The sequence below is a fragment of the Pocillopora damicornis genome, chromosome 1 (genome assembly GCF_964200805.1).
Source record: "Pocillopora damicornis chromosome 1, jaPocDami1.2, whole genome shotgun sequence".
Taxonomy (NCBI): domain Eukaryota; kingdom Metazoa; phylum Cnidaria; class Anthozoa; order Scleractinia; family Pocilloporidae; genus Pocillopora; species Pocillopora damicornis.
The window spans coordinates 12,929,824-12,946,019 of NC_142670.1; the positions used below are offsets into that span (position 1 = coordinate 12,929,824).

Here is a 16,196-nt window from a genome sequence, read left to right on the forward strand (position 1 = left end):
ATCTAGCTAGCTTCCAGACTCCTGCTATTTTTCTTCCGCTAATTTTTTCTGAGAAAGACATTAATAAGATAACCATAATCTAATTCAAATTCACGGAACCAAAAAGAGTTCCTCATATGAAAGGAGCTGTCAGACGAGGGAGGTTAAACCACGTGCAATTGCCTCAGTAGATTGCTTGGAAAATGGCAAATAGATCCACGGAGAACACTTCTCAGGGGTACGTACTCTGTTGTGGATGTCGATATTTTCATGAATGCGCTGTAGATTCATGCAAGCTCGTTCTGCGATTTGTTTGTTTCGTTTCGCTGTTGTCTCCTCGAGGTATATCGTTTGTTTATTGAAAAATATTCCAATTTGCAGCATGAAATTTGCAAAAAGTTATTGGAAGTGTTATACGCTATCATTCAAAAACAATTTCATGTAATATAAAATGACTCTATAGAAAAGAGGAAAAAAACTACGTTTAAAAGTTCTAACGATTGGACTTGAATGGGATAAATGCGGTCGTGTTACGATTAGTGTGCATTTTCCTAAACTTAAAATTACGCTTGTTTCTAAATTGTATCTTCTTGATTGATAGCAGATGATGGAGTTTATGCGCAGAATTGGATACTACTGAGTCAAAGAGTTAACGTTTGTAACCCTGTTCTTTGCGCCTGTCTTTCAAAGATCTGATGTCATACAATGCATTTAGTCTCTATTGTAAAACTAGAATCGACCATATCTCCGGAATTTTTTTTGGGCTTACTGTGATTTGCTGAACGAAACGAAACGAACTGAAAATATGAACATCTCCGTGGTGTTCTTTACTGAATACTCACTACGTTCGCGAGGAGATCAGATCCTCTTTTGCATTAAAAAAAACTGCGCCATTTAGCCATAAAATGCTAATCTATAATTAAAAAAAGAAATTCCGTGAGGCTGCAGTTGTGTAATTTACAAACATCGATGTTCGTAGTCGATGAATAATTCGATTGCGTGACATGACATCTTGCCTGAAAAATATCGCGTGACTAAAGTTGCTTTTCAGCATGTTTCTGATTGGAAAATAACAATACAAAAAGTTTTCGTTGAGGTTTCAGTTATAATAATGGTTTTCTTGTTATCATTTGTGGGATTTGTGGACTGAACTGACCGATTCATCTTTAAGGAGTCATTGGGATTTTCCATATTTTTTTAAGATCGGTTTTTGTGCTAAAGAATTTCGGTTTTTTGGATTGGGTAATCGTTGCGGTTTGCGGATTTTCCGTTCTTTAGCATTTGGTTTTCGGTTTCCGTCTAAAATACCTGTCTAATGGGCTACGGATTTGGTTTCCGATGAAGTTTTCGGATTGTCCTGTTTGGATTCCGTTTTCTCTTCGATCCAAGCGGCCATTATACGCGGCCACTGATCTCGAATAGCTGCGAAACCTCTGTATGCTCCACTTGTCAACACCGTATCGGATCGATTAGGGTTTTGAGAACTGGGATATGAACATTTATCGGTTTTGACGGTTTTGCATGCGGTTTTGGGTTCTGATCGAATCTTTTTTTGCGGTTTTGCGGTTTTGCGGTTGTGGATGATTTTTGCAACGGCTTTGAGGTTTTTAATAGACCCTCTCATATTTCCGTACAGTGGAGTTCCACAAGGATTCTTGCTTTGCAAATTGAAAATCTCTCTTTCTAAAATTACAGATCTTCTTTTTCGTTCTGTTCCGTGTCTTAAATTACAGTAGACCTCGTTAAGTTATTTCTTTTGAAATTGCATGTGGAATTCTTTAATTTTTAAATTTTTTTTTTCTGGAAATAAATGCTGTTTTCTTTCTCACTTCACACTTGAATTTGGGACTGAAAGTGAGGGGAAGGTGGGCTGAAAGGTGGGATGTCTGTGTCAGACAGCTTGATCCTGCCATTGTCTGCATTATCATGTATAAACTTTTTAATTTTCCATTCCAGCATGAATTTTTAGTGTTCTGTAACACCTGTCTTTTCTTCTTGAATCCTAAAAATATACCAAATTTATTTTAATCCAGAGATGTCTTCATAATTTTGTTTTTTGAGACATGCTGACGAATTTTCAATCTCAAAAATTATCAATTTAGGTGCCCCATAGTTATCAAGGAGAGTCTGTTTGATCTTAGCTGTCTTCCTTCAGCTGTAAGTGAAATACTGAAGTAACTCTCATCCAATAATGACAGCAAAATTGTTTACATGCCACAATGATTTGATTTAGCGCCCTCCTTCCAATAAGCACCCCCTCTGGAATACATGCCCCTCTCCCCCATGTTTTAAGTCAGAAAGGTTGAAAGGTGATGCTGTTTTGCTAAAACTTCATCTGTAATTTCATGCTTGCACAATTGATAATTATTATTACATGTATTGTTATTATTTTTAAGCTTGTCATTATTTTTATACTAGCCTTCGTCATTCAAAGGGTCAAATCTGGACTTCAAAACTGCAATGGATATCCTGGTTTGTTGATGTGAGTGCAGAATTGACTAATAGGGCAAAAAGGTCAAGGCTTATATTGAAGGTTAACAAAATCATCGTAGTTTGATTATAAATCAGTGCGTACTTTAAGTCGTTGTACCTAAGTCTAAGTGACACCCAGCTACATGTACTTTTTTTTGAAAAAGTTGCTACTTGTCATACAAGGCAAGAGGATGTGCTACTGGTTTGGGTGGCGTTTTCATGACTCGCTTAGCTACAATGGGGTTACATTTTCAATAGAGTTACTAGAGTGGTGACTAACACATTTTCATGATTTGGAAAATTATCATACATCAAAGTAAGGATTTACAAACAGAAAGGTTCAAATTAGATTGAAATGTACCAAAATGTTAATGCACTGAAGATGAAAAGTAAAGTGTTCTAAATTCACGTAAACAAATGTGTTGCTTCATTTTAGGATCATGACCTACTTAAAAGACTTGGTTTTAGCTAGATAGATGCATCTATAAACAGAAATTGACTAAGTTGGGATCGCAAAAATTACATTTCTGGTAAAGTGACTAACTTAGCAGATGGGGTATATAGTTGGCCACAGAATAGACTATAATAGGGCACATATTCTGAGAGGCCAGCAGCACATGGGTAGATGGGATCACAAAAATAACACTTCCCATAAAGTGACTCACTTAGCAGATGAGGTGTATAATTCGCCACGGGGTAGGCTATAATGGGGCAGGTTTTCTGAGAGGCCAGCAGTACATACATAGCAAAAATTGACCCAAAAACTCCCCCACGCCTGATCTATCAGGAAATTGTGCCATTTCAGTCAGAATATAAACACAGTGCAATAATATGAGGCATTCCCTTATTGAATGGGTTTAATGGGAGTGTATTTTTAAATGACTATTAGTGGAAATACATGCATTGTCAGTAGTGTTTTCAGGCATTTGGTTTGTGTCTTAGCCAGCTGTTAGCATCTGTGCAGTATTTATTGTGTTTTGCAGAGTTTGCAGCAGTACTGCTGTGGATGTTAGGGCCCTGGGGCCATCCTCATCCAGTGGTATACCTTATGAGTGCATGCATTGTTTTACCAAACCTAACTGCAAGGTTTCTTTTGCAGGGTCTATTTCAGCAAGCTGCCACTTTAGCGTTGGGTAGGCCAGTTGGTGTTTTAGCACTTCGGGGTGTGATTGTAGTTGCAGCTCCTGGGCCCCTTGGGCACCTAGCTTCCATTTGGGATGTGGGTGTGAACTTGATATTAAGCTATTTATTTATTTATTTGGAATATTTAGACAGGCTGGCTCAGTTCGGCTTTAAAAAGTAGGTTTAAATATGGGCCTCTATAAATGATAAAAAGGCCAGATGACCACACTGGGAGCCACATTCATTACTCTTTGTTGAAGTCTGTGTGGTCTTTTACTCTTTAACTCTCAAGATTATTAATTGATTCTCCACTCTAGATGCTGCACATTTGTATATTCATCAGTTATGAGAACTTTTCTGTTAGATCAAGGAAACATCCTCTACCTGAGAAGTCTGGGTATTCTCATCATCTGTTTGCTGGATAATGTAAGGATATTATTGAGAGAAGTTACCTGTAAAGGGTTAATGTCCCCTGCTTATAACCAGTACAGAGAAGATGTAGGAGAGTTAATGGGGCCTATGGTTTATCATCCTTAGCCAAGAAGACCAGAACATCTAACCATTTGCAGATGTTGTATCAAAGGCAGCACATCCTCCTCAGTTATTTTAAGAACCTAAGTGTTGTGGTGGTCTGGGGCTTGAACCCTCAAATACCAACACAGCCATAACACCTTCGCAATGTAAAAAGAAATGACAAGGACACATCCAAACCAGTCGCTCGATACTTTAATCTCACTAATCATTCTGGGAAGCATATGGCACTTTGTGGCCTTTCCCTACAACTAGGTAGTTCGGAGGGTCGCAAAACTCCACAACAAAATTATCTTTCAAACAGGCACTCTTAATCCCCATGGTATCAATGAATGCTTATCACTCAGCTAATTTATTCTTGTTTTCTCGGCATAATATTCTCACCAATAGCATAGCTCCATTTTCTGCTTATAAATACACACACAACCCACAATTCCTCCAATTTCTCTGATGAAGGGCTATTGCACTTGAAATGTCAGCTTTTAAACTCTATACAGAGGCCAATTTACTTTATTAACTCAGTTAATAATACTAAATTACCCTGTTATACTCTCCCACTGATGCAGCACCATAATTTCTTTAGAAACTTACCCCCTTTACCTGCACAGCAGTCCAGCACTCAACATGAGCTGACAGAAAAAACAATTCCTCTGTTTTATTTAGTTTTTCAGAATAATTATTGTCACTGTTTTTGTATATGGGGTCCTGTTCTACCCATTTTTTGCTTGTCTGACAACTGACAACAGACTGGTTGGGTCCTTGCTGGGTTTTTCTTTATGTTACAATCAGGTGAGCTAGCTATTACTTTGTTTATGAATACCAATTTAATCAGACTGTGAGTTTGTTTTTCAATTAGCAAATACAGTTCTCAGAACTCTACAATTGCAAATACTTAATTCAAATATTACTCTAATGTGGAATACTACTCTTGGCTTTGAAATAAGTGATGTTTGTGTTTATTTCGGACCATGTTTTGTACACATGTCTTGGTAAATAGGGAACACAGCATGGCTTACATGTGAAACAATAGACTAATTTGGTTCTCTCTGCTTAATTAACCCTATCAGCCCCAAGGGTAGTCAGCATGTAGGTTCTCCCTACAGTAATATTGCTGAATCATTCATTAACAACATGATAATAAAAATAAAAGATTCCTAACTTAAGACACTCTGATTACAACATGAATTCTCCTCATCAGTACCAAAGGAAATAATATTATGTAGTGAAGAGTCTAGAGAATATGGATATTGATTTTAACCCTTTAATTCCCATGAGTGAGCAAGACAGAATTTTTCCTTACAATATCACGCAGACAAGTGATGAGAATAAAGAAAAATATCAATTAAGGGATTATAAGTTGATCCAATACAAAATTCTCCAAACTGACTTCATAAGAACTGTACAGTAGACAGTAAGGAGAATTACTAATAAGATCTTAGGAGTTAAAGGGTTAAGGTGTTATACTACAGTAGAAGTACTTTATCAAAGTGATTGATGAAAACTAATTGACAAGGAAAGCAAACTAGGGTAATTAGTTTTCTTATATTCTAAAACAAATATAAAAGACTTGTTTGTTCTTCGCATAGGGAAATCAATTTTATGTTTATTGTATTCTATTTTAATATCCGATCGTTTGAACTGTAAAGTTGTAGGGGCTAATTTCAGTGCAATGCAGAATGTGCAGTGAACATAATAAACTGACCATCTTGTATCTAATTCGGATATGGCGGGCATTTCGATCGACCTAGCAACCATTACTCTGTAACGAGGTTAGTAAGGGTTACCTCAGTTCTCATATGTCACCAGGGGTCGTAGATACTTTTTCTTGTTTGAAAAAATGGTCAATAATGAGTTGGAATTGATTGATATTCTGCTTACCAAGAAGATAAACATAGGCATGCGTAGCATGCAAGAGTCATTATTTTGGCTGGGAGGGTTAGGATTGGAAACTTTGTGTTCCTAACACTATCAGTTTTGTAACAGAAAAAAAGCATAACTTCTGAAGTAACGAAAATATCGCATTACTTCACCTTAAGAGAAAGGAAAAAAAAACTAATTTATCTGAACTCACACGGGTATTTTTTGGTCTATTGTCTCTATTGTCTAAAAACCCCTAAGCAGAAATAAAATGTATCCGTGCCACGCCCACTGCTGTCACAGCTGTTGTTTAGTCTCGTCTTACAACGCCTTCTATTCCCCGTTAGAGAGAGAGCGTGTTGCGTGACGAGACCAAAGAGACTACGCCTACTGCCGTTCCTCATTTTTTCCAGAACCAGTGTAAAAATTGCTTCTTTTTGTTCCGATTTTAATGCGCGAGACATGTTAAATTCCGAAAGACACGAGTGCTTCTTCGAAAGCGGAATGAAAATTAATAACTTATCATTTACAGAGTTTGCCAGCTTTCGCATTTTTCCGTAAGAGCAACATGTGAAATGACACATTTGGCTTGTGGTTGACAGCTGGAGCTGTAACCGGAGTTTTGCAAAATAAAAATGTCATCGGACAGGCAAAGTCTTCACTCCCGTAAACTAAGATTTAACATTTAACACTTAACATTTAAGAGTTTTGATAAATCGTGGCGGCCATTTTGTTACTCCGCTCTCCGTCCGCATTTTTGCCCTTACAGTGTAATACTAAGGCAATTTTTTTGTATGATGTGGTCTTGATCAGCATTTTTCTTTAAAGATTCATTACTTGCATACTAGGTTCGCCTAAACTTCGCCATCGCCATCCCCACCGCCATCGCCGTTTCCATCGCCAGTTCAGCAACTGGTATGTTTTCGAAAATAGTCATTTACCGTTTTTATGCATGTCGCTTTTCAGGATCTTCTCTGTTTACAAATGTGACAGACATTATTTTTTGTTCCAGGCAAAGGAGTATGTTTCAAAATTTGGCGGAATAAATACTACCAGAAAGAGTTCCATATAGGTATTTAATTTCAGCACTTGAAGGCTTTTTAATTTAGATATATGTCTTTAAACCATAAAAAGCAAATATCTGACCTTTAAGGACAAACCACCATTAGGTCATATGAGGTGAAAATGCTAAGGCTTAAAAAATAACCCAGGCTCTCTAAAGAGTTCTTTAGCCAATGAATACCCTGGACACAATCGGGGGCCTCCTGCTAGTCTTTCCCGCATTTTTACTATAAATTGCATATATGAGACTGGCTGGCTGATGACCTGGAAATATTTTATGTAATTGTGGGAAGCGGTAGCTGTGTTTGAAGATTTCACCTTCAAAATCAAGAACGTCACAAAACATAAGGACGATATAGAAGAAGTTAAAACTCTGAAAAAATCCATCTTTAAGGTGGCAGAGGCCGTCGAGAAATTTGCTCTTAATTATAGCAAACGACACCTGAGTGGAATGAAACCTTCAAAAAGGATTCTTTCCTCAAAAATGGGTGAGCTTGTGGCCTTGAATCCTGTTTATTTTCAAAGTCTATTCCTCTGTTACTTACTGACTTGCTGAATGACTAACTGCGTTGTCTAATTTCCTAGATATTGTAAGAACCCAGGTAGAACCCAACTATTTAGAAACGTTATTGTTGATGTTATCGCTTCATCTGTTATTTTAATTTGTTTGATACTTTGATTTTTCGCGATGGAGAAGGTAATAAAAGTAGTTCTTGAACAATCAACAGAGAAAAAAAGAATCCTTCAAAATTGTAAAACCCTTAGTCTTGCTCTGTTTATTGAAACTTTTCTTGAATAACAGATTGGTGAGTAACACTTTACTAACTGAAACTGTCGAATCCTACAAATACTCTCCGCTTACTTCATACTATACACTGAGCTCAAAGTTGGCCGATTGTCTGCGATGCATATAAATGCAAGATTTTTAACCGTACTCTTAAAAACTCCCTAAAGAACTCTATAGTTCTCTTTTTTGTTGATTCTTGGGGGTTTTTAAGGAACATTGCTAGTTGTGTTTGTGTACAAGGATCTGCATAACCTACTTCTGATAGATCAAGCCATCAGGAGTGAAACAGACAACCAAAGGTGACGTTATTTTCATATTACTCCATGTCGTTTACCCGCAAAGACACATAACACGGAAACACATAAGATCTATGTTCAGCTACACTGAACTTAGAAACTTTAAAAACACCCTAACTGAGGTTGGAAGACTCCCTGCTTGTCTCTGACCGTTCCACCTTCATGAAAAATTGGCTTGAATCTACCAAAAGTATGTAATTTTTCTTCCTTGTTTCTGATCCATATCCGAATACAATTTCTTCATAGGTATGTCAATTCCAGGATTATGGCCGTTACTATGGACCCCAAGCCAGGGGTAAAAGACATTGCGAGAAAATGTCATCCTAAAGTTAAAAAACCTAAAGGTAACATGAGAATTCGTTGCTATGCATTTTTTAAAATTTATTTTGACAAGATAAAATCCATTTTCAGGTTTCGACAGCAGAGAAGCGCTGTATGTTTTGGAGTGGCCTCAGCAAAAGGTAAAAAGACTTAAATATATTAATGTACAGTATTCATTCCTTTACATTTATTGTTTTATAGTATTCATAGCGAAGATTAACACTTTTCCTGTAAGACAGCATGTTGTGGTTTTTATAGAGGGGAAGTCTCTTGTTAATGAAACTTAGCGGAAAATTGTCAAACATCACCTCTTCCCTAAACTCTTTGTTAACTTTACTTTTTTTTCATGTCTAACAGCTTTGCAGAAAAAGGATGTTATATAGTTGCATCAAAAAGCAACTCAGAAGAAACAGTTTGCAGCTGCAATCATTTGACGCATTTTGCCGTCTTAATGGACTACGACGGCAGCACAAAGGTAATAAAATAATTTTTGCCTTACTTAGTAATTTTTATGGGCTCAGTTAACTAACTCGATGTTATCGTTTAATTTTTCTTTTTTGGACACAGCTCACCGAGGAGGACAAAACAATTCTGAAAATTATCACCTACGTGGGACTGAGCCTTTCCATCGTCGGGATACTTTTCACATTAATACTTTCTTCTTGCCTCACGTAAGTGATGTACTTGAATAATAATGAGGTAGATTCTTAACTCTCCTAAACAAGGCTGGTAAGAAAAGAGATTTCAATGCCAATCTCCATGCAAACAAGAACAGTCATGTCGGATAATTCACAAACTCAAGCTACATGCCCCCACGTTTGACCAACTCATGTCTTCAATGTGTTGATGTAACAGTTGTTGTCGTTGTTGCTTTTGTATGATTCATTATTTCTTTTTTTTTACGATTATTTCATCAGAGATGTTTGTCAACCTCTCTCTCAAATTCGACTGAGTGTTTCTGTGTCCCTTGGAGCTGGACAGATCATCTTCCTCGCCGGAATAAACGCCACAGAAAACAAAGTCAGTGGCCTCTCCTTCTGTCTATAGAATGAGTTTACTCTTTGCACCGTAAATATCTTGTCGAAAAGAGCACGTTAAGAAGTATACGAAAACGTTTTCTTTTCACAGGCTGCCTGTGCTACAGTAGCAGCTCTGATGCAGTATTTCTTAATGGCCGCTTTCTGTTGGATGCTGATCGAGGGAATTTATCTCTACTTCTTAGTAGTGAAAGTTTACAACACCAAGATGTACATGTATCATGTCATCTCATGGGGTGAGTTTTGTATTTTAAAACATGCACTGGTAACTGTAACCATGCTTTCGGATCGCCAAATCTGGTGTTGTTATGCAGTAACGTGTTCGATTTCCTTCCTTTCTTTATGGGTAGGTCTTCCAGTGATCTTGGCATCGCTGCTGGAAAAGAAGGGTTACAAAGCTATACGAGTGATAAACAGTAAGAAAAAAATCGACGGTTTGTTGTTGCTCTTCTCCTTTAATTCGTGGCAATTAATTCTTTGTTTTGTTTTTGCATATAGTTTGAGATCGGGATCATTTCATTTGCTGAGGATTTGTGTGTCTTTCTTGTGTCTCATTTCTTCGAATTTAGTTGCTGGCTTTCCTCGACTAACAACCTGATCTGGATATTCGTCGCCTTCGTGGCTTTCATTGAAGTTGTGAGTTTATGGTTTGTGTTGGTGATTGTGATTGGTATACCTGGACTACTTGCTGCTAAACTGTTGAGACAAGCAAAAGATAGCTTCATAAACTCTCTAACTTTTACTACATAGTATGAGAAAAAAGATCCTTGCCCTTCCTTGTTGATGTTTTCTCACTGTTTCGCATTGATATACCAAGATATGTTTTCGAGCAAAAATAACTCTTAAAAAACATTGATCGAGATGAAAGGAACAGGAAGAGTAGGAGATATCAAATTTACGTAATTTAACATAAGGATTCACTTTGCATATTTCACTCAGTTCAGACACTTAAGTTCGCGATTTCTTTAGCTCATTGTCAGAGAATCGAAGCTCATAATCTAGGTCCCTCGGTTGGAAGTTCTATTCCCTGTAAATGACTCTTCATCTCACGCTTATTACCAAACTAGTAACGTCTTTGGCAAGGATCCTCTCCTACTTTAGCCATGCGATAACCATATCTAAATAATCGATTTATTTATATTGTATTCTTCAGCTCAACATCATGATACTCGCACGAGTCATAAAGGAGATGACCAATTTGCTGCAGCCAATAGGGGAAGACGACCATTCTCAGCAAATACGGTAACATTCACAACATAAAACTAAAACAATATAATGGAAGAGGTTGCCTTGTCCTCCCGTGAGGCTCTATTTGCCTAACGTCCTCATTTTTTAATCAGTAAGACCTTACGATATCTAAAAATGAAAATTCATCGTCAAAGGAAAATAAAGGAATGTTTTCTTTTTAACTCTTAGAATTAGCATCAAAACATGCGTGGTGATGATTCCCCTGCTGGGTGTCACGTGGCTATTCTGTCTCCTCTCGCCTGTACATACAGCTTTCCTTTACATCTTCACCATACTTAACTCTGCTCTGGTCAGTGTTCGATGGTAATTGTCAAAAATCATTCAATCTCTATCCTTATTTTACTTTATAACCATATGAGACACCCTTACAATGGTCACATCATATCTATTGAAATTTGAGACCAAAAATGCCGCTAACTATGCAAGAGAAGACTGACTTCTTTTTTAATTATAAGATATGCAAGTTTCTCTCGTTCTTGGAAATCTTAATAGATATTTGACTAATTTGTTTGTATATTGTAAAGATTAATGATCTTGAAATCATTTTTTGCTGCAGGGTTTCCTGATTTTCGCTTTTCACTGCATGCGAAACACCCAGGTAAGATAAAACATAAAACTAATTATTAACTGCATATCATCAAGTTTTAGTGTTTCGATGTATATCCGAGTACTTGTGTTAAGAACCGTATTTCGTGTTGTTCGTCTATCTGCAGAGAGCGTCTCAAAAGAAAGAGGAATATCGTTTTTCCATCTTCTATAGAGAACAACTCCACAAGGAAGAGCTCACAGGTCAATCCAAGTGAGGTTGGGGATGTATGGGCAGTTGAATTGCAATCCTATGCTGAGTTTGAATAGAATTCGAACTTAAATAACTAGATCCAGCCAGAAGGAAGTGACGGTCAATTACTTGGTACAGTCACTTAGTTAACAGCAGTAAGTCGGTTACGATCGATCTGATTTGCGATCTCGAGCTAAAAGAGGTCTTTCTTTTCATTATTGTTTAAGCACTCAACTAGCTGTAATTGTAATCTATTTTCTTTAGGATTATAAGTACATTTTCTCGGCGATCGTATATTTGCAGGCAAAATTCATCGAAATAAACCAATCTATAAATTTAAATTTCTAATGGCTCAGTACCTTGATGGCTGTCCTTCGACTAAGACCACAGTCTGCTACAGACGAGGCAAGATTTTTTCCCAGGAAATTACGACCCTTCTTTCTTTAAAAACCACTCTCGCACGCAGCTTTAATTAAATGTATTTATCTTTTGATTCTTGCGCGCTAACTTTCTGTGCTTACTGCATGATTATTTTATATTCGACGTTTCACTTATTAAGTTTACAAACGTCTCACCCAACACTGTCATTACTTTTTACTATGGAAAATAATAACTGAAGCCTAGTCATGCAGAAATGAAAAACCAAGAAACTTTCTGGAGCATTTTATTAGGTAACGTAGTTATGATGTAAATGCACTCATATAGTTGTGTTGTAAGCTTCCGGAATTTTTGAGAATGGTTTGTACATAAGGCCTGACAGTCGTGCAGCAGTAGTACTTGCTGTTGTCGGGAGTGACTGACTTTTCAGAAAGCTATTACGAGAGAGAGCTACTGTGGAAGATTGTTAATTTGGAGGCACTTTAGAGACAACTGTGAGATTGTGTCAGTGTTGAGCTAAGGAATAGTTTGTGGTGGGCTTCTATCAGTTTATTTAAGGATAATTATTCTACTTCCTTTAAGAGTCACTCCTTGGTGAGAAAATTACAAGTCTAATAAATTAGTTTGGTTTGTTGATAAATGATGTTCTTTCTGTCGGTTTAATAACAATAATAGTCTCAGCACATAACGCTGACATTCAAAGTTGTTGCTTAATGAATAAGTAGATGAATACGTAAATGTTTGAATAAATAAACAACTAATTTAGAAAGAACAGAAAAACCCCTTATGATTGGATCTTTTGTGGATCAGTTACATTTATCCATTTGTTATTCGCTATTCCTAAGATAAGGAGTATCGGTTTGAATCGAAAATACATCGATTAATAGGGAATTCAACTGGGCCAAAGTTAGCCGGAAATGGCATAAACCAAGAGATTATAAACTATTCGGTACACATCATTCAACAGCGATTAAAAAACTTTTACACAGAGTATACAATTTAAAGTGAGAAGCGGAGACGAAGTGTTGAATAGGAATTTCAACATGCCAGAGAAGGAGTCGATTATTTACAACAGTCTGGGTTACGTCATACCCATTTATAAATATACGTGGATGACGAAGCGTACGATTTAAGCGGAAGAAGTAAAAAAAAAAATTATCCTGGAATATGCAAGTATATTTCTATCTACATCGCTCAAATGCAATAGGTCAAAGCGCTTCAAGCTTCGATTGACTAAATACATCGCAACTAGGACTAGGGAATATTCCAGAATAAATAATCAATTATTCCTTGAGCGCATAGAGATTAGTAGTATAGTATAATACCTCGCCCACAGAGCACATCACTCTGACCCAGGAACGTCTCGCACAAAGAGCATTTGACCTCACCGCTCCTTGTAAAATGTTGGAATTCAAACATTTGAACACAAAAGTGATGGTCTGCATGATGCTTTTGCAGGGGAGAGTTGTTTTGGAGGCTGAACATTAAACTATGGCCGTTAACCTCCTTTGGTTTTCTGATAAAATAACGATTAACTTTATGTAAACTCACATCGAACTTATGATCTGAGATAACCGAGAAGAAATCCTTTGAGTCGGAGTTTGCCGTGGTATAAAAATAATAATACACCTTAATTAACACACGAGCGAGTTAGTCCATCACTGTTGAAGGCATACGAAGTAATTAGACCCATCAAATGAAACGCGCAGCATGTCATAGGCGAGATGAATAAAAAGAAATCATTTCCATTTATGCATACGAACAGATGGCATACTAGCTTTAGCTTCCCGTTGATAAAACAGAAGTTTGTTTAAGACAACTTTCATATAGCAGAGCTCATAAAGAAACTACCATTCTTAACATCAATTACTTTTGAGCTGCTTCTTTACAAAACTTCAACTACAAAAAGTGTTTTATAATGTGGTGGATTTTTTCGATTGTATTAATAGAAACAATGCTCTACATCTGGTGGAAGCTGCTTTTTGCCCATTGGTCCGTCTATGACAGAAAGAACATAAATGGAGGCAAACGCCATGACCATGTGATCAGAGATCATGATTTGCATTAAACTCTAAATCGTACGAAGGGGTTTTACGAGGATGCCGCAAATCCGCAACTCTAAAGCGTGGTGAATCAACATAATAACTCTCAACGGCAACCTTTGATTATCTTGGTTACGATGAAGTGGATGATAAATGGCCATGAATCCGTCAAGATTTCCAAAACCCTTTTAACATGCTTTGTGCTGGGTAAGTACGACGCTAGTTATTCCTGTTTTTTCTTAGGTAGCTATGACACCGTCGAAATTAACTTTCCATTTTTCAAATATTTGTTTCGATTTTCACTCCTACGGAACTCTAATAATGAAACAAACCGAACTCTACACATGTCCTTTCTAACCTATCGGTCCATCATTAAAGCAAAACTTGGGGATCTATGTATCATCAACATTATCATTATTTTAGGTTTCTCAATATTTTTCACTTTCCATACAATTCCAAATAATTAAAAAAAAATTAATAACCCGGAATGACACATTCGTATAGGTGTAAAGACAGCTATTGACAGCAAACTATATTAGTATCGTGCGCTTGATGAATTGCGAGATGAGTACAACTGAGTCCAACAAAGTGCAGAATGTTTTTTAAAAGTTTTGCGCTATGTTAGAACTACCTTTGTAATATCTTGACTTTCCATTTGCGAAACATTCATATCGATTTCGGGATGTCCTGTGAAAGTCAGCCAAACCAATCCGTGAAAAAAATTGTCAGGTGGTAATTATTTGGCACTCTTAATTAAAACAAAACTTACCAGACTCTAAAGATGTCCGCATTAAACTCTTAGTTTATAACTGAAGAAGGATCTCTTATAAATTGGATTCCTGAAGCAATTTATACAGAGCAAAGTAATCATAAAGCAAATAGCACAAACGAGACATTCACGCGGTGGTCATGTTTTTTGCGTCATGGTGGTCTGCAAAACAGCTTTGGCAGCCATATTAAGGATGCAGGAACACAATAGCTTAATTGCTGTCGTTTTATGTCACTATGACAAGATATCAAAAGGGAAAGACGTCTCCTCTTTTTATGCTTCAGATGGTTGTTGTACATTCGACGTGCTTAGACAAACGATCGAAGTTAATCAACCGGGTCCACTTTAATTGGAACTAGATAGACTGATTTGAAGTTTGATATTCGACCGGGGGGTTGGAAAAAACATGGTTGAATTGGTATACTTTTTCCTTAATCATCGTACGTTAAAACACCATACCTCTTCTTGAATTTTGATAATTGATTTTCAGACAAAGCTGAGGGGTTAATATGAAGTGCACTCACAGAGATATAATTGAAATAACCCTTAGAAATATGACAATTTTTTATGTGTTAAAATTCAGCAATGAACTCCTGTTTTTCTTTTTTGATTTATGCTCAAATAAAAATAATTGGGCTTTTAATAAAATCCTCTATCCAGTCATGTTTAATGGATTACCCTGAAATTCTACGAGCATTATGGGCGATGATGTTACTTGGTTTGAGCGAGAACTTTTGATCCAGTTAACCGATAACCGAGAATGAAAAGCTCAAAGTTTACGGGGAAAATGGAGAAAATCAAAGCCAAATGAACTCATGAATAAATTCCCAGTGGATCAGGACCTAAAAGGTCAATGCCGATTGAAAAATTGGGCAGTTCTTCGCTGGTTTCTTCGGTATTTCTAAGAGAAAGAAACTGTACTGCAGCTTAACACGACAGAAATTCTAAAGCCAGGTTTTAAAAAAAGCTCACGTCATCTTATTTACGCACGGGCGTGCGTAATAAAGATTTTGTTCATAGCAGCTCAATAGGACTTGAATAGGGCAAGCGCGCGCGCTATGTTATGATGTATTATGTCTTGAAATTTGATCTTGCTTCTTAAAAGTAAATATTGTTCACAGAATATGCTCAGCTCACCTAACTTGTGCGTGTGAGCGGTGAATGAATTTTAAAGCGCGTATTAGTAGTTGAACATACTAATTTCCGGGACAAGTGTTTCAAAAGAAAAATTGAATTACCCTAGTATTGTCCTTTTTTGCATCGACTACAGCTGGAAAACAGCGATCGAAATTGTATGTCTCACAACTTTTGTCCAGCGCGCTGTGGTTAGGATAATCTAGCCGACGGAATTTTCCCTTTCCACAAGTTACAAGGCGTGTTTACTGATATCAATGAGTGCATGTATGTTATTTTGAACATAACGAATCGAAGTATTTTATTTTTCTGTGTGTTTGCGTGTGTGTATTTCAAAATGGTTGAATTGGTTTAGTTTTTCCTTTCTCGTCGATATCTGATTT

At 36.9% G+C, this 16,196-nt stretch overlaps 2 protein-coding genes across 4 annotated transcripts; both read left to right on the forward strand.

The window, feature by feature from the left end:
• The first annotated feature begins 27 nt into the window (after positions 1–27).
• LOC149052080 (uncharacterized) lies at positions 28–6,170 on the forward strand. 3 transcript variants are annotated; one of them, XM_089186625.1, is made up of 4 exons: positions 28–217; positions 2,398–2,461; positions 3,551–3,584; positions 3,891–6,170. In XM_089186625.1, the coding sequence occupies exons 1-4, from the start codon at positions 183–185 to the stop codon at positions 3,920–3,922; spliced, it is 165 nt and encodes a 54-aa protein (XP_089042751.1). In that variant the 5' UTR covers positions 28–182; the 3' UTR covers positions 3,923–6,170. The 3 variants fall into 3 exon arrangements, with proteins under 3 accessions (XP_089042751.1, XP_089042638.1, XP_089042694.1); XM_089186512.1 differs by having other exon boundaries at positions 29–217; positions 3,551–6,170; XM_089186568.1 differs by lacking the exon at positions 3,551–3,584 and having other exon boundaries at positions 29–217.
• A 3,161-nt stretch (positions 6,171–9,331) lies between these two features.
• Positions 9,332–12,648, forward strand: LOC149052081 (adhesion G protein-coupled receptor D1-like). The gene is made up of 8 exons (XM_089186039.1): positions 9,332–9,447; positions 9,556–9,700; positions 9,815–9,880; positions 9,963–10,100; positions 10,618–10,706; positions 10,881–11,001; positions 11,269–11,310; positions 11,426–12,648. The coding sequence occupies exons 5-8, from the start codon at positions 10,627–10,629 to the stop codon at positions 11,513–11,515; spliced, it is 333 nt and encodes a 110-aa protein (XP_089042165.1). The 5' UTR covers positions 9,332–9,447; positions 9,556–9,700; positions 9,815–9,880; positions 9,963–10,100; positions 10,618–10,626; the 3' UTR covers positions 11,516–12,648.
• Positions 12,649–16,196: the final 3,548 nt, after the last annotated feature.